The sequence below is a fragment of the Hylaeus anthracinus genome, unplaced genomic scaffold, assembly GCF_026225885.1.
Source record: "Hylaeus anthracinus isolate JK02 unplaced genomic scaffold, UHH_iyHylAnth1.0_haploid 11978, whole genome shotgun sequence".
Lineage (NCBI taxonomy): Eukaryota > Metazoa > Arthropoda > Insecta > Hymenoptera > Colletidae > Hylaeus > Hylaeus anthracinus.
The window spans coordinates 3,367,830-3,388,103 of NW_026534326.1; the positions used below are offsets into that span (position 1 = coordinate 3,367,830).

Consider the following 20,274-nt stretch of genomic DNA (forward strand, 5'->3'; position numbering starts at 1 on the left):
GTTTTCTGTTAATATTTTGAAAGGGCGGGTAACGGTTACCATGTGTTCGTATGATCTTACTTTACTTTCTGATGCGAAAAAGTAGTTTAGTATTTTATTATATATTATAATCCTTCCTAAAAAAAAAAGTGTACTTACAGTAAATTCTACTGTTTTTATTCTCTGGCACAAAAAGTAGTTTAGTATTTTATTATTTATTATAAACCTTTGTATGTAGAAAGGTATACTAGTGTAAATACTACAACTTATCTTATTCCACGCAATTTAAAAGTGAGTATTTCGGTTCCTACCTTAACCCATTTATAAAGTTATTCTTGATTTCTATAGAAGTATCTTTATTTTATAAATAACTTAAAGGAATTAGAATTTTGTACATCTGTATTATGTGTCATTTTTGTTGTAGATGAACGATGATACAGTTCGGGTTGCTGTACGTATTCGGCCTCTAGTGAAGACTGAAATTGAAAAAGGCTGTCAAACATGCTTAAATGTTGTTCCTGGTGAATCACAAATAGTTATACATAATACAGAAAAGGCTTTCACGTTTAATTATGTATTTCCCCCTGACATTGGCCAAGAAGACTTTTACGATACAGCCATCAAAGGGATGGTAAAACATATTTTTCAAGGTAAGGCTATATCAAAATCTTTAATTGTATTACATATCCGAATCCCATTTTCTAATAAGTATCATAATATAATTATATGGTTTCCATAGGATACAACGTAACTATATTAGCTTATGGTCAAACTGGAAGCGGTAAAACTCATTCAATGGGCACCAACTACGATGAAACAGAAGATTGTGGTGTTATACCACGTGCAGTAAATGACATATTCAATATAATTTCATCCAAGGCAGATTGGAGTTTCAGAGTCACAGTTTCGTTTATGGAACTATATCAAGAACAATTATACGATCTGTTAACTGAGAAACAGCGTAGTCAATCTGTCGTTGATATTAGAGACGATGGGAAAAATATAAAAGTTGCTGGAGTTGTGGAAAAAGAAGTGAAGAATGCAAGAGAAACATTGGAATGTTTAATGCAGGGATCTCTGGGTCGTGCAACTGGTGCTACAGCAATGAATGCCCAGAGTAGCCGCAGCCATGCCATTTTTACATTATGTATACATCAACAAAAAAAGAATGACCCTAATACAGCAACAACAGCAAAGTTCCATTTAGTAGATTTAGCTGGATCCGAGCGTAGTAAAAAGACGCAAGCAACCGGCGAGAGATTCAAGGAAGGTGTCAATATAAACAAAGGTCTATTAGCATTAGGCAATGTTATATCACAATTAGGCGACGCTGGGCCCTCGTCGTACGTTGGTTATCGAGACAGTAAACTCACCCGATTGTTACAAGACTCCCTTGGAGGTAACTCCATGACCCTGATGATAGCATGCGTTAGTCCAGCAGATTACAACTTAGACGAAACTTTGAGTACGCTAAGATACGCCGATAGAGCGCGAAAAATAAAAAATAAACCTATAATAAATCAAGATCCACAAGTTTTAGAAATAAATAGGTTGAATAAATTGGTGCAGGAATTGAAGCTTGCTTTGGTAGGTCAAGAAATTGGAATATCCTGTCCAGCTGAGCATCGAGAACTTGAAGAAAAAAATCAATATTTACGAAATAAGATAAGAGATTTAACGGAAAAACTACACGCAAATTTAATCGAAGTTGTAGTCATGCATGAAAGAGCAGAACTAGCTGAAGAAGCTAGAGAGAAAATTGAAACAGATATGGCGAAAATATTAAAAGATTGCAAAGAACTTTTAGATAATTTCGATCAAAATGTTGGTACATATACCGAACATCGCGCGCAATTAGAGGCTATATATATGGAAATTCTGAGTAAGTAGCATTATTAGTTTATTCTTATTGCTTAATATAAGTAAATTAAAAACAAAATTGTAAAAATAATACGTATGTTCTACTTTTGTTTTATCAAATAGATATTCAAAACGATCAGAAAAAAACGTCCGAGGAACTCATAAATTGTGGAATATCATCTCTCAGCTCAAAAACATTTGACGATGACGAGAATTTAAAACAGACTTCTGAAGGAGAAACGAGTCTCGAAAATCCAGACAGTTTAGACGATATCGACATGAAACAGGAAGAGCATACTCTGCTTCAAGTCAAAAGGAATAACGAAGTACAAAACATAAACAAAGAACTAGCTATTAAAGAAAGTCTTATGAGCAAATTGTTGAAAGACTCTTCTCAAATAATTGATTACTCCAAAGAAAAACAAGAAATGGAACAAGAGATAAGAGCACTCCAGGCAGAAAGAGAAGAGCTCACGCAAGCGCTGCAAAATATTCAAGCAAAAAATGTTAGCTCAAAGTAAGTAATTCAATAGTATGCGATAGTATGCGTTACGGTTTTCTAATTTATTTTGCATATTTACAGGTTGGCGGAAAGTCGTCGGAAGAAAGTACAAGAATTAGAAAAGAAGATAGGAGAACTGAGGCGCAAAGTTACGGAACAAGACAGAATAGTCAAAATGAAAGAGAAACAAGATCAACAAATAAAAAATCTATCGAACGGAATGCAGCTGTTGAAAAAAACTAGGGTTCAATTGATTAGACAAATGCGAATTGAGTCTGATAAATTCGCAAAATGGAAGGAATCTAAAGAGAAAGAAGTGAATAAGTTGAAAAATCAGAATATGAAGCAGACGAACGAAGTAACGCGTTTGAAGATGTGGCATAGTAAACAGAAATCAGTTTTCAAAAGAAAAATGGAGGAAGCTTATGCGATCAACAAAAGATTGAAGGTAACGAATTAAGAAAAGTTATTAATGTAGTAACTTTATATTAATATCTTTTTTCTTTTAGGAAGCACTCGATTTGCAAAAAAAAACAGCAATGAAGAGAGAAAAAATGAATAATAAATCGGAGAAAATTCAAAATTGGTTGCAACAAGAGTTACACATATTGGAGAGCACAGTTGATGCTGAACATACTCTTGAAAATTTGATGCATGATAGAGCATCGCTGGCTTCTATGCTAGATAAGATTCGAAATAGTAGCGATGCAAACGAGGAAAAGATTTCCGAACTTACAGACTTCATAGATCTGCGTAACACTCAAATTAGCGATCTGCAACAAAAAATAGTTGAGTCGGATCAGGGTAAGAATATCGTATGTTAAATACATAGTTTATGCGTTTATCTATTATATCGTTATTCGCAAGCAATTAACGATGATACCTCCACGTGTATTTGTCTGATTAGAAAATAGGAAGCATTCCAGATGGCAACAGATACACACAATGGATGATGCAAAAACAGCATTAAAAATATTATTTAAACATACCGCTGAGAATAGGCGAAAACTGTGCGCAAAGGAATTTGAGTACAAGGATCTTATGGTTTGTTATCTACTTTGCGTTCCATTTATTGATTTGGTTTGTTATTAATCTTAAATTAATATAATGGGAATATTAAATGTAATTTTAGGAGAAGTTCGAAGAAGTGCGAGCGACGGGAACGGAAAGGTGTTTTTCAGGACAGTCCGCTTTAAACGAAAATACAAATCGCATTGTAGAACTTAAAAACGAGGAAATCGCTAAATTAAAAGAAGAATTGGAAGAGTACAAGGAAAAATGTCAACGTCTAGAGCCAACAGTTAGTACACTCCTTTATCTTTGCTAATATCTCTTGCAATGAAAAATTCCACTTTCTTTTTTCTATGTGATAGATTTTAAGCGATAGCTTAGATAATATTAAAAAACCGAAACCTAAAGTCAAAAAACAGACATCAAAATTTGTTGGATTGGTTGAGACAAATACCTTTCCTCTGTCAGATGACAGTATTAACGAATGCGACGATATTGAGAAAGATCCAGATTGGATGCACACACCACTGTACAATCGGATACGAAAGCTTCAGGTAGTTAAAGGAATACGTAAAAATGATTACCTATGATTCTTCATTGTAAAAATATCGTCAACAATTTAATATTTATTTCTAGAATACAACTAGAAACTCTACGCTGGACCCTACAACAGTGAAACGATCATCGGACGGTGATATAAAATGTAGCTGTAACACAAAATGTTCTACGCGTATCTGCGGATGCTTTAAGAATAAGACTGTGTGCGGTAATTGTAACTGCAATCCGGAACTGTGTCAAAACAAATATACAAATAATGTGAGTTGGTAATTAAGTTTAACGATAAACTTTCTATAATAGCATTCTAATTAACAGTCTAATTAACTGTTTTTTTCAGCTCAATCGGAATTTATTCGTTGACAATGACGAAAACAAAGAAACTGATGAACTAATAAAGAAACAAAGGTATGTTTCAACAATACTTTCATTATCGCTCGTGTAATATCTACTAAAATCTCAATTTTTTCCTTCCGATAGGCTGGAGGAGTCGCATCTATAAAAGGGACGTGAATGTAGTTAATAATCTGATCAAAAAATAAAGGAAGTAATAGAGGCTCTATTTATATGAAATGAAATTTATTATATTTATATAAATTGAAAAAAGAAACAAAATATGTAAAATAGAACTGTATAAAAATATGAAAAATATGTTTGTATATAAAATGTAGTCATATATTATTACACTCCACACAGACACTTATACGTATACGTACATATAAAATGAAAATACACTATATACATATAATATACAATACATTATATGATTCATTAGTCATACATAAAATAAAAATACATTATACATAATTCATACAAGACTGAATTCGTTATTAGAAAATAATATACAATAAAAAGAACATAAATGTAAAAAATGAATATTGACAAAAAGCAGAGTTTTAATTATTGACAAAAAATTGTAATTAAGAAAATGATGCACAATAAATAGAACATAAATTTAAAAAATCAAGAATTGAAAGTAGACTTATATGTGTATGAGTGAAAGGCTCTGCAAGTTGGATTAGTATTACGAACACCGTGTTGCCTTATTTGTCCGAAAAAATTTTCAAGCGCGTCTTGTTTCAAATTAGGCGTAATAAATTCAACAAAACCAAGATCACGCAGATGAAATTTTAAAAATTTAAAATTTTTATGAGTCCTAATTCAACTGTGCAGTACCTTTGGATGTTTACTACCTAGCGAGCTTTCTTTTAAAAAAACTAATGTTACGAAAAGCCGAAATAGCTAAATTCTAAACATTTATTAAGGTCATACTCTGCTGGCTGCTTGGAGTTGACCCCTTTGGACAGCACAATCTGTAATTGTAACAAAGAATTAATAGAAGCACCTTTTAAATGACACACATAATACTGAATACCTATTGTAACTAAAAAAAGGAATCTAATAGAAGATAATATTATTGTAAAGTAGTACACTAACCTCTGGATGATCCAGGAAGCACATTAAAGGCAAGTGCGCAGGAGTCTTTACTGGTTCCAGGTTCAATATTGTCCTTCAGTCCTACGCTGTCCTTTCAATCTCATGCTGTTCTGTAGTCTCACATTGTCCTGAAGACCTATACTGTTCTGAAGTCTCATGTTGTCCTAAAGTCCCATACTGTTCTGAAGTCTCATGTTGTCCTGAAGTCCCATGCTGCTCTTTAGTCTGACGTTATCCTGGGACCAAACTGTCCTGGTAGATCTATACTAACAAAATTATATAACATTATATACACTTAATGCTGGAGGTCTTCTCATTTATACGTAGTGTATTTGTAGTTTGTATACTATTTTATCATATGTATAGAGACCGAAAACTTACGTTCTTCTCCTTCTGTAATTTCCATTACAATTTCCTCCTGTGGCTCGACAGATGTAGCAGGTGCTAATTGATGTTAATAGAATTTAGTAAATATTTCCATTGAAAATTTGTTAAATATACTTTAAAAAGTGTGCAGTCAATTATTACTTGGTAAGTTGCAAGTTGGTATTGCGTCCCTCGTGAGATTTTTCGTGAAGCGATAGCGATCTTCAAAATGAATATCGCACAACACTTTGTTATTCACTACCTTCGGGGGAAGCTGTAGAAAATCCTCCCTTCTTGAAGCTATTATCCACTGCATGCACCTGTCTTTCTTTTTCAGCGGACAGGGGAACCGAAACATGCGCTTCTTGTTACTTCTGCAGCCCCAGATAGCACATACTTTGTGGCATCTATAAACATAAATTTAAATAAAGAAAACATTAATGATTAAACAATAATTTTCGAGATTTTATCAAGGTATGATTACAATCAATAATGTACAATGAACTGAAAAAGTATTCGAACAACTTTTAAGACTCAATTCCTTTTTTTGGAATTTGAAATTTTTTTTAGGAATTACAATTAATTTACTAGATGACAAAAAAAGAAAGATATTGAAAAAGTCCCAACCGGTTGGAATGATAAAAGAAAGCGTGAGGACCACCTTTTCGTACTGTAAAAAAGCAAGAGTTTTCATATATATTAATAAAATCCGACTTAAATCATTTTGAATAATTCTTTAATATTTTTATAAAAAAAAAAATGATTTACCTTTTGTTTACATCCATGGCGATATCTTCGGTTTTGTTCACGTTCAATTCTGTTCGATCATGCACCAAGTGGTCAGTTCCATAACGTTCGCGATGACCAAATATGGAGTGCTATGGAGTTCAAATTTTACCGGGAGCATACACAAACGTCGACCAATTAGAGCGCGAGGCGGCCGCACGCCCCGACCAATCAGAGCGCGAGTATCCCAATGGAGCGCCTGCTGATTGGTCAGTGTTTTCCGTTAATATCTCCTCAACGAAGCCTCGGATAATATTTTCGCTAATGAAAAAGTTGTTCCAAATTGCCTCCCGAACCACCCCTTTCAAGGTGTTACAACATTTTTGGGACACCCTGTATACCGAAGCATTAATTTTGTAATGCATTGTGGACTATAATTATTGATCTCCATTCACAATTGAATGTTCTTCATAGAAAAACATAAACAAAATTCTCATTTGAATGAAAAATTCTTGAAAAAGTGCAACTCCAAGTCTTAATTTCAATCACATATTTTGTCAAATTTAATTTACACGCGCGAGTCTCGTAAGATTGTGCGCATGCGTAGTGTACGAAGCGCCAGGGAGGTATCTAGTGTATTCGTGAGAGTGGGGTCCTTAGTTGCCACGGAAAATTGAGAATATTCGTATTAGTTGAATTTCATTATAAAATAATTTCCATGTTTCCATCATGCAGCAGAATTTACCGCTTTATCTGCCTGTAATTGTTTCCTTGAAATAAAAATTTCTAACTATATGTAACAAGATTGTAACACTTTTTGTTTATATACAAATAATAAATACTGAGAAATAATATCAAATAGGATTAGTCTAAAGTAACATAAAGCAATTAGGTTTCAATATGAAATGGAATAAAACATTGTTCGCTAGCTCTAGTACTATGAAATACATCATTAAATAACAGTCGCTTATTTTATATACAAATAGTAGCAACAGTATGCTATGATTAGGAGATTTGTAACAAAGTCCATTTCTTGGCTGGAATAAATATATATGTATCTATCTAGTAACAGTATGCTGATCCAATAAAATGCGATAAATTGGTTTTTAACTAAATTCACGTCCCTTTTATAGATGCGACTCCACCAACCTATCGGAAGAAAAAAATCGAGATTTTAGTAAATATTACACAAGCGATTATGAAAGTATTGTTGAAACATACCTTTGTTTCTTTATTAGTTCATCAGTTTCTTTGTTTTCGTCATTGTCAACGAATAAATTCCGATTGAACTGAAAAGAACAGTTAATTAGACTGTTAATTAGAATGCTACTAATATTAAAAATTTATCGATAAAATTAATTATCAACTTACATTATTTGTATCTTTGTTTTTACACAGTTCCTGATTGCAGCTACAATTAAGGCACAGAGTCTTATTCTTAAAGCATCTGCAAACACGCGTAGAACAATTCGTTTTACAACTGCATTTTATATCACCATCCGATGTTCGTTTCACTGTCGTGCGGTCTAGCGAAGAGTTTCTAGTTGTATTCTAGAAATAAATATTGAAGTGTTGGCGATATTTTTACAATGAAGAATCATAGGTAATCATTTTTATGTATTCCTTTAACTACCTGAAGCTTTCGTATCCGATTGTACAGTGGTGTGTGTATCCAATCTGGATCTTTCTCCGTATCGTCGCACTCGGTAATACTGTCATCTGACAGAGGACAGGTATTTGCATCAACCAATTCCACAAGTCTGGATGTCTGTTTTTTGACTTTAGGTTTCGATTTTTTAATATTATCTAAGCTATCGCTTAAAATCTATCACATAGAAAAAAGAAAGTGGAATTTTTCATTGCAAGCAATATTAACAAAGATAAAGGAGTGTACTAACTGTTGGCTCTAGACGTTGACATTTTTCCTTGTACTTTTCCAATTCTTCTTTTAATTTAGCAATTTCCTCGTTTTTAAGTTCTACAACGCGATTTGTGCTTTCGTTTAAAGCGAGCTGTTCTGAAAAACGCCTTTCCGTTTCCGTCGCCCGCACTTCTTCGAACTTCTCCTAAAATTACATTTAATATTCCCATTATATTAATTTAAGATTAATAACAAACCAAATCAATAAACGGAACGCAAAGTAGATAACAAACCATAAGATCCTTGTACTCAAATTCCTTTGCGCACAGTTTTCGCCTATTCTCAGCGGTATGTTTAAATAATATTTTTAATGCTGTTTTTGCATCATCCATTGTGTGTATCTGTTGCCATCTGGAATGCTTCCTATTTTCTAATCAGACAAATACACGTGGAGGTATCATCGTTAATTGCTTGTGAATAACGATATAATAGATAAACGCATAAACTATGTATTTAACATACGATATTCTTACCCTGATCCGACTCAACTATTTTTTGTTGCAGATCGCTAATTTGAGTGTTACGCAGATCTATGAAGTCTGTAAGTTCGGAAATCTTTTCCTCGTTTGCATCGCTACTATTTCGAATCTTATCTAGCATAGAAGCCAGCGATGCTCTATCATGCATCAAATTTTCAAGAGTATGTTCAGCATCAACTGTGCTCTCCAATATGTGTAACTCTTGCTGCAACCAATTTTGAATTTTCTCCGATTTATTATTCATTTTTTCTCTCTTCATTGCTGTTTTTTTCTGCAAATCGAGTGCTTCCTAAAAGAAAAAAGATATTAATATAAAGTTACTACATTAATAACTTTTCTTAATTCATTACCTTCAATCTTTTGTTGATCGCATAAGCTTCCTCCATTTTTCTTTTGAAAACTGTTTCTTGTTTACTATGCCACATCTTCAAACGCGTTACTTCGTTCGTTTGCTTCATATTCTGATTTTTCAACTTATTCACTTCTTTCTCTTTAGATTCCTTCCATTTTGCGAATTTATCAGACTCAATTCGCATTTGCCTAATCAATTGAACCCTAGTTTTTTTCAACAGCTGCATTCCGTTCGATAGATTTTTTATTTGTTGATCTTGTTTCTCTTTCATTTTGACTATTCTGTCTTGTTCCGTAACTTTGCGCCTCAGTTCTCCTATCTTCTTTTCTAATTCTTGTACTTTCTTCCGACGACTTTCCGCCAACCTGTAAATATGCAAAATAAATTAGAAAACCGTAACGCATACTATCGCATACTATTGAATTACTTACTTTGAGCTAACATTTTTTGCTTGAATATTTTGCAGCGCTTGCGTGAGCTCTTCTCTTTCTGCCTGGAGTGCTCTTATCTCTTGTTCCATTTCTTGTTTTTCTTTGGAGTAATCAATTATTTGAGAAGAGTCTTTCAACAATTTGCTCATAAGACTTTCTTTAATAGCTAGTTCTTTGTTTATGTTTTGTACTTCGTTATTCCTTTTGACTTGAAGCAGAGTATGCTCTTCCTGTTTCATGTCGATATCGTCTAAACTGTCTGGATTTTCGAGACTCGTTTCTCCTTCAGAAGTCTGTTTTAAATTCTCGTCATCGTCAAATGTTTTTGAGCTGAGAGATGATATTCCACAATTTATGAGTTCCTCGGACGTTTTTTTCTGATCGTTTTGAATATCTATTTGATAAAACAAAAGTAGAACATACGTATTATTTTTACAATTTTGTTTTTAATTTACTTATATTAAGCAATAAGAATAAACTAATAATGCTACTTACTCAGAATTTCCATATATATAGCCTCTCATTGCGCGCGATGTTCGGTATATGTACCAACATTTTGATCGAAATTATCTAAAAGTTCTTTGCAATCTTTTAATATTTTCGCCATATCTGTTTCAATTTTCTCTCTAGCTTCTTCAGCTAGTTCTGCTCTTTCATGCATGACTACAACTTCGATTAAATTTGCGTGTAGTTTTTCCGTTAAATCTCTTATCTTATTTCGTAAATATTGATTTTTTTCTTCAAGTTCTCGATGCTCAGCTGGACAGGATATTCCAATTTCTTGACCTACCAAAGCAAGCTTCAATTCCTGCACCAATTTATTCAACCTATTTATTTCTAAAACTTGTGGATCTTGATTTATTATAGGTTTATTTTTTATTTTTCGCGCTCTATCGGCGTATCTTAGCGTACTCAAAGTTTCGTCTAAGTTGTAATCTGCTGGACTAACGCATGCTATCATCAGGGTCATGGAGTTACCTCCAAGGGAGTCTTGTAACAATCGGGTGAGTTTACTGTCTCGATAACCAACGTACGACGAGGGCCCAGCGTCGCCTAATTGTGATATAACATTGCCTAATGCTAATAGACCTTTGTTTATATTGACACCTTCCTTGAATCTCTCGCCGGTTGCTTGCGTCTTTTTACTACGCTCGGATCCAGCTAAATCTACTAAATGGAACTTTGCTGTTGTTGCTGTATTAGGGTCATTCTTTTTTTGTTGATGTATACATAATGTAAAAATGGCATGGCTGCGGCTACTCTGGGCATTCATTGCTGTAGCACCAGTTGCACGACCCAGAGATCCCTGCATTAAACATTCCAATGTTTCTCTTGCATTCTTCACTTCTTTTTCCACAACTCCAGCAACTTTTATATTTTTCCCATCGTCTCTAATATCAACGACAGATTGACTACGCTGTTTCTCAGTTAACAGATCGTATAATTGTTCTTGATATAGTTCCATAAACGAAACTGTGACTCTGAAACTCCAATCTGCCTTGGATGAAATTATATTGAATATGTCATTTACTGCACGTGGTATAACACCACAATCTTCTGTTTCATCGTAGTTGGTGCCCATTGAATGAGTTTTACCGCTTCCAGTTTGACCATAAGCTAATATAGTTACGTTGTATCCTATGGAAACCATATAATTATATTATGATACTTATTAGAAAATGGGATTCGGATATGTAATACAATTAAAGATTTTGATATAGCCTTACCTTGAAAAATATGTTTTACCATCCCTTTGATGGCTGTATCGTAAAAGTCTTCTTGGCCAATGTCAGGGGGAAATACATAATTAAACGTGAAAGCCTTTTCTGTATTATGTATAACTATTTGTGATTCACCAGGAACAACATTTAAGCATGTTTGACAGCCTTTTTCAATTTCAGTCTTCACTAGAGGCCGAATACGTACAGCAACCCGAACTGTATCATCGTTCATCTACAACAAAAATGACACATAATACAGATGTACAAAATTCTAATTCCTTTAAGTTATTTATAAAATAAAGATACTTCTATAGAAATCAAGAATAACTTTATAAATGGGTTAAGGTAGGAACCGAAATACTCACTTTTAAATTGCGTGGAATAAGATAAGTTGTAGTATTTACACTAGTATACCTTTCTACATACAAAGGTTTATAATAAATAATAAAATACTAAACTACTTTTTGTGCCAGAGAATAAAAACAGTAGAATTTACTGTAAGTACACTTTTTTTTTTAGGAAGGATTATAATATATAATAAAATACTAAACTACTTTTTCGCATCAGAAAGTAAAGTAAGATCATACGAACACATGGTAACCGTTACCCGCCCTTTCAAGATGTTTGAATGATTAACAGAAAACACTGACCAATCGGCGGGCGCTCCATTGGTACACTCGCGCTCTGATTGGTCGGGAAGCACAACCACTTCGCGCTCTGATTGGTCGGGAAGCGTTACCACCTAGCGTGTAGTCTACGCTACCGTGGCCGCTCCACTAGCATACTCGCGCTCTGATTGTTCGCTCCACCGGCGTACTCGCGCTATGATTGGTTAATCTTTTCCGTTAATATCTCCTTAACGACGCCTCGGACAACATTTTCGCTAAGGGAAACGTTGTTTCAAAACTCCTCCCGAACCACTCCTTTCAAGGTGTTACAACATTTTTGGGACGCCCTGTATATATGTAAATATATAGAAATAAATATTTCTAATATTTCTAATATTTCTAATATTTCTGCGCGTTTAGGCAGAGATTAGGCCCCATGAATTCGCAATGGCAACGTAATATGGCGGACATGGCTTCACTCACTCTGTCTGGTCCCTATAATCGCATAAAAATCCCTATGATCGTTTAAAATTCTAATCTCAAAAATTCCCTAGTAAAGCTTCTTCGTAGAAATTATGCTCGTTTTTCATCTTTCTATCACTTGAATTTGGGATAAAGATTGGCGCGAATCGGCTACACCAAGCCGATCAAGCGTAACACTATACTATAAATAATTATTATGAATTATAAATATTACAATGAAGAAAACTAATCTTTCCCGCAAAACGGTAAAATATATACATATATATAGAATTGCAAAACAAGACACGCAGTGGGATATTTTCGTGATTTTCATAAAATGATTTTGTTTATAATTACTCCGAATTAAAATCCGTCTCAAGGTTTGATCATGTTATTATTCCAGAATGCTGTTCGAGATGCAAAACCATCTCAGAAGAAGATTTCGATGTATTTTACAAACGCTTCGAAGGATGAAGTATTTAAGGATAAAGATAGCATGATAAATAGTATTATTGGGAACAGTACGTCGAGCGAAGGAGTATGTAAGAAAAGAAAGTTATCAGGAGATTTAGAATTGTTAGAGACTCGAATGAAAATTGTCAAAAGCGATGATACGTCTGATGCATACAACTCGAATACTCTACACGAACAAAACTATGCATTTACAAGTGAATCGAATGCAATTTGTAACATATCCAGAGATAAAAGAAAGTGTGTCATTGAGACATCCCCCAAGAAGAATCTGACAATAGGAGAATATAAGGAAAATATAGATTTAGATAGATGTAAGAATATAGTGTACAAACAAAACGAGAAGAAAGTAGAACCTTTGAATATACAGTCTGTAAATAAAAAAGAGAATAGGACGAATTCTGTGGAAAATGAATCCATCAATGCATCAGATTTTGCCTTAGAAACATGTATTATGGATAATTTTAACGATTGTTTTGAGGAAGAATGGTGTGTAGATAATCAAATAAATTTCGATTCTTTCCAGAGATGCACGGTTACAGATGTAAAGAATGAATACAGTAGTACTTTGTTAACAGTAGAACAAGAAGAATCTGCGTTAAGTGGAACCGTTATGTGTTCAGGCTTTTGGTGAGCATTTCTATCGATATATCAATTATAATTTATCGTATGAATGGAATACTTGATCCTGTAATTTAGGAAAGACGTGAAGGTGAAGAAGTATGATATCGTTGCGATACAGGCAAGAAAAGAATCTCGATATTGGGTTGTAGACAACACAAGTGGCTTTCTTGTTATTCATTCGGATATGTTAATATCTGGAACAACGGTGGTTTCTGGTTTGTTTTGTAGCAGAAAGGCAGTGCTAGCAGAGAAATTTAAGAAACTGGAATCTCTTCCTTATTTTGAAGGAGATCAAACGCCGTTAGTTATAGGAAGCCTAGCTCACCAGTTATTGCAGAAGGTAGCGTAGTGTGATTTCGTATCCAATATTTGCAATATTCAAATATAGAGTTAACGTTACAGGCAATATGCGAGAATGTCCACGTAATGTCGGACATTACAAAGCTACTGGATGAAATACTGCAGTCCAAGGAGACTATTAGTACCCTTTACGCGACAGAAATTAAATTTGACGAGTGTAGGAAACAGATGCTCGCGTTTGTACCTAAAATATTTAATTTCATTCGACATTATTTAAAAGGTAAAAGCAGAAAGTATTTAATGATTTTATTTCATTCTTTCGTATTTATAGAATGATGACACTTTCAGATGAAAAGCAACAAGAGATAAGTAACATAAAAGATAGTTTCAAGGGAAGAATCACTCGTGTACGCGACATAGAGGAAAATATTTGGCTCCCCAAGTTGGGAGTGAAAGGTAAAGTGGATGTTACCGTAGAAGTTAGCCTGAATTCCAAGCGGAAGTTGATGCCACTGGAAATAAAGACAGGTAAGCCTTCGTTCTCTTTGGAACACAGAGGTCAACTTATTTTGTACATCATGATGATGGCTCTCACGGGTCAAGACACAGACACTGGTCTGCTATTGTATCTCAGGTAATTCGTTTGTCTATGTAAACGCATTAAATTCCTCTAAACAGAATTATTTTATCCTAAATTTCTCATCGCAGAGAAAATAACATGCAAGAGATCAAGTGTAAACATCCTGAGAAAAGGGATTTGATATTGTTGAGGAACACCATAGCTAATTACATCGCTCCAAAGCTAGTGGACAAGTCATTGGAGTTGACTTCCGAACCAGACTTGAAAATGCTACAGCTACCAGAGCCGATCAACCATCACAGGGCTTGTTCGACGTGTTCCTATAACGCGTTGTGTTGCTCTTACTTAAGCAGAGACCCGGAAATTCAATTATCGGAATCGCATCCATTAGCACAGCTCAGCAAACAGATCTTGGAAAAGTTCAAACCCACGCATATCGATTACATCATAAAGTGGGTTTCGTTGTTGCAAATAGAGGAAAACGCGCAAACCTCTGATAACATAACGAGATACATGTGGACGTTAAGTCCAGAAAAGAGGTGAGAGATAACACCACTTTAAAATGTACATTCAATGCCACAATTTTTTTTCTGATGCATTTTGGCTTGCTAAATTCGATAATCGCAATGAGAAATTTTTCTATGCTAAGTTTTTTTTTACTTGTTTCGTTTTTAGGGAAGAGAAGAAACTTTGCATAAGTAATTTGAAATTAATAAGCAAAGTGGTCGAGCACAGCTCGAAGTACCAGCACACATTCGGTCGTGGAGATGTCGATATTCCATACACGGAATTTTCAGAGAATGAATATGTGATAGTTAGTACAGACACGCGGGTAAACGTATCAGCAGGTTTCATAATGCACATAGAAAAATATTCTATTACCGTTTTACTAGACAGGTATGTGCAAATGTAAAAGCTACACGTGATACATACGTTACCTATGATTCATTGTAATTAATTATATGCAATTTCAGAGATATTAGCAAATATAACATAAACGAGTCACTGCACATCGACAAGTACTCACACAGTACTTTGTTTTCCCTTAATATTGCCAACGTAGGTGGTTTATTGGGCGATAACGAAATCTGTGCAAAATTACGAGACATTGTGATAGATAGGTCTGTATAATAATTTTGGTAATTATTTAGAAGTTATGACCTTGAAATATGTTGTCAAGGTCATCAATCTGAACAACTTTTCTCTGTACATGTTATCGCCAAAAGGATTTAATCTCCAAAATATTCGTAGAAAACTTTAGTTGCACTTATATTATTACTGAACTGCATTCTAGAGAAAATAGCGGCATCCCCTGGTATAATATACTAAATTCTACTTGAAATGTTGTCAGATCACCATCTTACAGCATCTCAAGTAGGATCTCGTTTATTATAGTGATGTGAAACCACTTATGTTATTATTGCACTGCATTCTAGAGAAAATGGCGGCATCCCCTATATAATATAATATAATATACGAAATTCTACTTCAGATGGTTTTCACCATAATAGACGAGATCCTACTTCAGATGCAGTAAAATGGTGATGTGACAACTTTTCAAGTAGAATTTCGTATATTATATTGGGAGAGGGCCTGTCGCCATTTTCCCTAGAATGCAGTGCAGTAATAATACAAGTGTAACCTAAGTTTTCTACGAATATCTCGGAAATTAAAGCCTTTTGGCGGTAACATGTACAAAGAAAAATTGTTCAGTATGACGACCTTGACAACATATTTCAAAGTCATAAAAATTGGCGAGGGTAAATTTCTAAATAATTACCATAATTTCTAGAATCAAATAAATGCTCTCTTTCATGAACGATTACTCCAATTCTGATAACAGGAAGCCAGCAACGTTCAGCAAAGGTGTACCACATTCCATCGTGCGGAAAAGTGCTGAGATAATACACGAGCTGAACGAAAATCAGCAAAGAGCTGTTTTGAAAGCCATGAGTGCCAATGAATATATCCTAATCAAAGGAATGCCAGGAACTGGAAAGACGCAAACATTAGTGGCTTTAATAAGCCTGCTAAACAAAACAGGATACTCAGTTTTGATTGCTGGCTACACAAATGGCTGCGTTGATAATATTTTATTGAGATTACTGGAAAAGGGTGTCGACTTCCTGAGATTGGGGTCGTCAGCTGTCCATCCGTTGGTGCAACATAAATCTGAGAGACATATGATTGCGAATTGTAACTCCGTTGAGAGTTTAGAAACTGTTTACTCTAGCAAAGTATGAAACTGGATACTAGAAACTGATACTAGAACCTTTTTTATGGTATTTTAGGGAACTACCAAGAAAATAATTTGTATTGTTTTAGAATATCGTTGGAGTGACTTGTGCTAGCTCTAATCACGTTCTCCTAAGCAAAAGAACATTCGACGTGTGTATCGTAGATGAAAGCGCACAAGCCTTACAATCGTCCGTATTGAGACCGCTGTACAGCGCACACAAATTCGTTCTCGTAGGAGATCCTGACCAATTACCTCCTATCGTCAAGAGTAAAACAGCAAGGTAGCTGTTTAATCAAATCTCTCTATTTTTTATACCGTTCAATTCATTCTTTTGAATCTTCTTTCGCAGAAAACTTGGCGCAGACGAATCGCTGTTTTCTCGCCTGGACAGCGCGAATAATACCATCACGTTAACAAAACAGTACAGAATGAATAAAATTATTATGCGTTTGGCGAACAAGTTTACGTACAACGACGCTCTAGAAGTTGGAAGTGCGTCGATAGAAAGCGCTACTTTCGCTGCAACGAACAGCGAAGTAAGTTTATTTGTTACTGTATCAGTTGATGAATCGTTTACGAAATAGAATTAATTAATTAATTTTTAGAATTTGGCGAAAGAAGGAAAGTGGATACAGCAAGCATTGTCGCAGAGTATACACGATTCCGTAGTATTATTGAATACAGGTTGCACGAGTGACATGAAAATGAGTATCGAATCCAGTGATAAGTATCTAGGAAGCGATCAGAAACATTCAAATGTTTGGGAAGTTGCTGTAATCATGAATCTACTGCAAGCTCTCTTTAAGGTGACATTTAGACTATTAATTAATAGGTCGTTTATGTAATCGTTTTTATTTAATGTTAACGTGTTCGAGGTGTTTTATTATACAGATGAACGTGGACCATCGTAGTATTGGAATAATTGCACCGTACAGGGCACACGTAAGCCTATTGAAAGGCATCGTTCCGAATAGTATCGAAGTGAACACAGTTGATCAGTATCAAGGACGTGACAAGGAAATTATTATTTACACTTGCGCGAGGAGTTCATCTAGTAATAACATAATTAACAAGGTACCTCGTTTAAATCCGACACGGGTAGAAGAATTGAAACTTAAAAATTTTGAATATTTTTGCTATTTTTGTAGGATCTGGAAATATTGGGAGATCATAGGAGATTAACCGTAGCTATCACGAGAGCAAAGCATAAGTTAATTATTATCGCGGATACGTCTACTGTATCGCAGTACTTGCCGTTTAAGAAATTGTTCAACTTTGTCGAGGACAAAAATATCATAAATTTACGCGATTGCTGTGATGACTTTTCATGGAGAAGTGTTGCGACTTTATTGCAAGGGCATGCTTTTTAGGAATGTCGAAATGAAGCATGTTATCGATGTCTTATGAAATTGGAATTCGAACGATATATTTTACTGTAACAAAAACGAACAATATATTACGTATTTTTGTAAAAATGTGTGTTGTCCAAATTTCAATTTTTAACATTTCTCCTTTTCATTTTCAACATAAATAGGAATTGATACGTACAAGATGTTTGTATAACAAATTTTTCATTACATACTTGAAACTTTTATAATAATAATAATAATAACATTAGCACGTGTTAATTATAATTCTAAGTCTTCATACTTTCATTTACTTGTAAACGAGAAAGTTTGCCTTTAGCTCATATTAAATACATAATAGCGACGCAATTAATAATTACATACTTCAAACAATATGAAGTGTCCAGGTCTCACTACGTAGGCCAAGACAAAACCATATCTTGGTCGGTAATAAATCTTAGTTAGTAATAACAATTAAAAAAAAAAAGATTTATTTTTGTCGACATAAAGCAATTTTGCGATTGAAATTAAGACTTGAAGTTGCATATTTTCAAGACTTTTCATTCAAATGAGAATTTTGTTAATGTTTTTCTATGAAGAACATTCTATTGTGAATGGAGATCAATAATTATAGTACACAATGCATTACAAAATTAATGCTTCGGTATATAAAGCTATTCTCAACACTTTCTTTCTTTCCCAAGGGCTATAAATTGGATTTAATGCAGATTCCACTAATAACAATATTCTCAATTTCCCGTGGGAACTAAGGACCCCTTCTCACGAATACACTAGATACCTTCCTGGCGCTTCGGGCACTGCGCATGCGCACAACCTTCCGAGACTCATGCGTAGAAAAGTGGAGGGGATTTCTGGTATCCCTGCACCAGACAGCGCCAGTACGAAAACGACCACGAAGCAGAGAGCACGTACAGGCTCCATCGAGGGCTTTCCTACGCAGTTATCGAAGCTACTTTGGAAAAACGATTGACATCCTGATAACGGCTCTGCCTTCGTCAGCGAAGGCTTGTTTCTACGGGGGGCTAGCCCGTTGGGCTCTCTCGGGCCGCAACCGCGGGGAGATGTCGATTCGGACGGTTGCTCTTCGTCTTTTGCAAAATGGTCGGTCTCTGCTGCATTCCATCAGGAATACCGATCGTTTCTACGCTAATTGCCACCCAAGGAACTACCACGACAAGATACACGTTGTTCAAGTAGGTGAGTCGATTCTCGAATTTGTTCATATTTTTTTTTAAGTTTTCTGAACCTTGAGGACGATTCGTCAAAACACGAATCGCCGAGACCTTCGACGTGTTTTTAACCTTGCCAGTTTGACAACTCGCTTTGGACATTATTTTGCTGGCTTTGTGTCTTCGTCAGGGACGGACCAATTGCTCCCGGGGCCCTGGGACTAATTATTAGACTGCAGATGTTTATGCAAATCAAAATTTTTGTAAATTTGCAATGTTGTAAATATTATAATATGAATTTTACTACATATATATTATTATCATGTATATTATGTGATTTTCAATTTCAATATTTCTTATATTACTATATATGTATATTACTATCATATTATATTATAATATGACATTACTATATATGTATATTATATACACAATTTGAAATAAGCATTAGTTAAATAAAACTAGATATTGAATAAAGACACTATCAAATCTTAGCACTCGTTCTATTTACATTAATGCAGTAATGAAAACAATATTACTTTTGGTGTACACTGTTATCACAATCTAAAATAAACATATATGTATATTACTATCATATTATACTATAATCCGACATTTAATTTTAATACTATTTATATCAATATATACTGCATACATCTTGTACTTCGTACATTTCAATTTCTTATAAATGCATAAAAATCTACAGTCTAATAATTAGACAATTTATGTTGACGCACATATTTTTCTACAATTTAAGGTAAAAATTCTGTAATGCAAGTCAATGCAGGGTGAATTAATATCAAAAATATGTTTATCTCACTCCCTGTGATAAAATTAATAATTTCAGAACAGTTACAATTCCCTGCGGTTCCACAATTTTACACTGGGTTTTATTTACAACAATTTATCAGAGAAACAATGCCTCGTAATTCTCTAATCCGCAATTCTCCATCACCTTTAATTTAAAAATTACATTTATTTAAAGTACATCACATTTACGTAATCTGCAAGATTATTCTCCTAATAAATTATATTCAATACAAAACACAATCAAATCTTGGCACGCTTTCTATTTCCATTAATGCAAATATTAAAAACAATATTACTCCTCATA

General features: G+C 34.4%; 4 protein-coding genes across 6 annotated transcripts in view; 3 read left to right on the top strand and 1 right to left on the bottom strand.

Moving 5' to 3' along the window:
- The first annotated feature begins 17 nt into the window (after positions 1-17).
- On the top strand, positions 18-4,654 carry LOC128896868 (chromosome-associated kinesin KIF4-like). Its single transcript, XM_054160410.1, has 12 exons — positions 18-270; positions 404-629; positions 719-1,861; positions 1,963-2,356; positions 2,423-2,789; positions 2,851-3,145; positions 3,249-3,385; positions 3,474-3,641; positions 3,715-3,906; positions 3,989-4,168; positions 4,248-4,315; positions 4,388-4,654. The coding sequence occupies exons 2-12, from the start codon at positions 404-406 to the stop codon at positions 4,407-4,409; spliced, it is 3,192 nt and encodes a 1,063-aa protein (XP_054016385.1). The 5' UTR covers positions 18-270; the 3' UTR covers positions 4,410-4,654.
- A 2,577-nt stretch (positions 4,655-7,231) lies between these two features.
- On the bottom strand, positions 7,232-11,572 carry LOC128896869 (chromosome-associated kinesin KIF4-like). Its single transcript, XM_054160411.1, is given in 11 exon segments — positions 7,232-7,585; positions 7,658-7,725; positions 7,808-7,987; positions 8,070-8,261; positions 8,335-8,502; positions 8,591-8,727; positions 8,831-9,125; positions 9,187-9,553; positions 9,620-10,013; positions 10,115-11,257; positions 11,347-11,572. Coding segments are annotated over 11 exon segments (3,192 nt in total). The 3' UTR covers positions 7,232-7,563.
- Positions 11,573-12,514: 942 nt separating this feature from the next.
- Positions 12,515-18,099, top strand: LOC128896867 (DNA replication ATP-dependent helicase/nuclease DNA2). Of its 3 annotated transcripts, none has more exons than XM_054160406.1 (14): positions 12,515-12,676; positions 12,814-13,511; positions 13,581-13,845; positions 13,908-14,085; positions 14,154-14,439; positions 14,514-14,924; positions 15,061-15,282; positions 15,360-15,506; positions 16,229-16,622; positions 16,711-16,904; positions 16,974-17,160; positions 17,230-17,430; positions 17,516-17,698; positions 17,773-18,099. In XM_054160406.1, the coding sequence occupies exons 1-14, from the start codon at positions 12,647-12,649 to the stop codon at positions 17,992-17,994; spliced, it is 3,618 nt and encodes a 1,205-aa protein (XP_054016381.1). In that variant the 5' UTR covers positions 12,515-12,646; the 3' UTR covers positions 17,995-18,099. The 3 variants fall into 3 exon arrangements, with proteins under 3 accessions (XP_054016381.1, XP_054016384.1, XP_054016382.1); XM_054160409.1 differs by lacking the exon at positions 12,515-12,676 and having other exon boundaries at positions 13,177-13,195; positions 13,408-13,511; XM_054160407.1 differs by lacking the exon at positions 12,515-12,676 and having other exon boundaries at positions 13,201-13,330; positions 13,408-13,511.
- A 756-nt stretch (positions 18,100-18,855) lies between these two features.
- Positions 18,856-20,274, top strand: part of LOC128896876 (serine/threonine-protein kinase Pink1, mitochondrial) — a 5,894-nt gene continuing 4,475 nt past the window's right edge. The window contains exon 1 of the mRNA XM_054160430.1: positions 18,856-19,188. Coding sequence (XP_054016405.1) covers positions 19,053-19,188 — 136 coding nt within the window. The 5' untranslated portion in view covers positions 18,856-19,052. The remainder of the gene's footprint in view (positions 19,189-20,274) is intronic.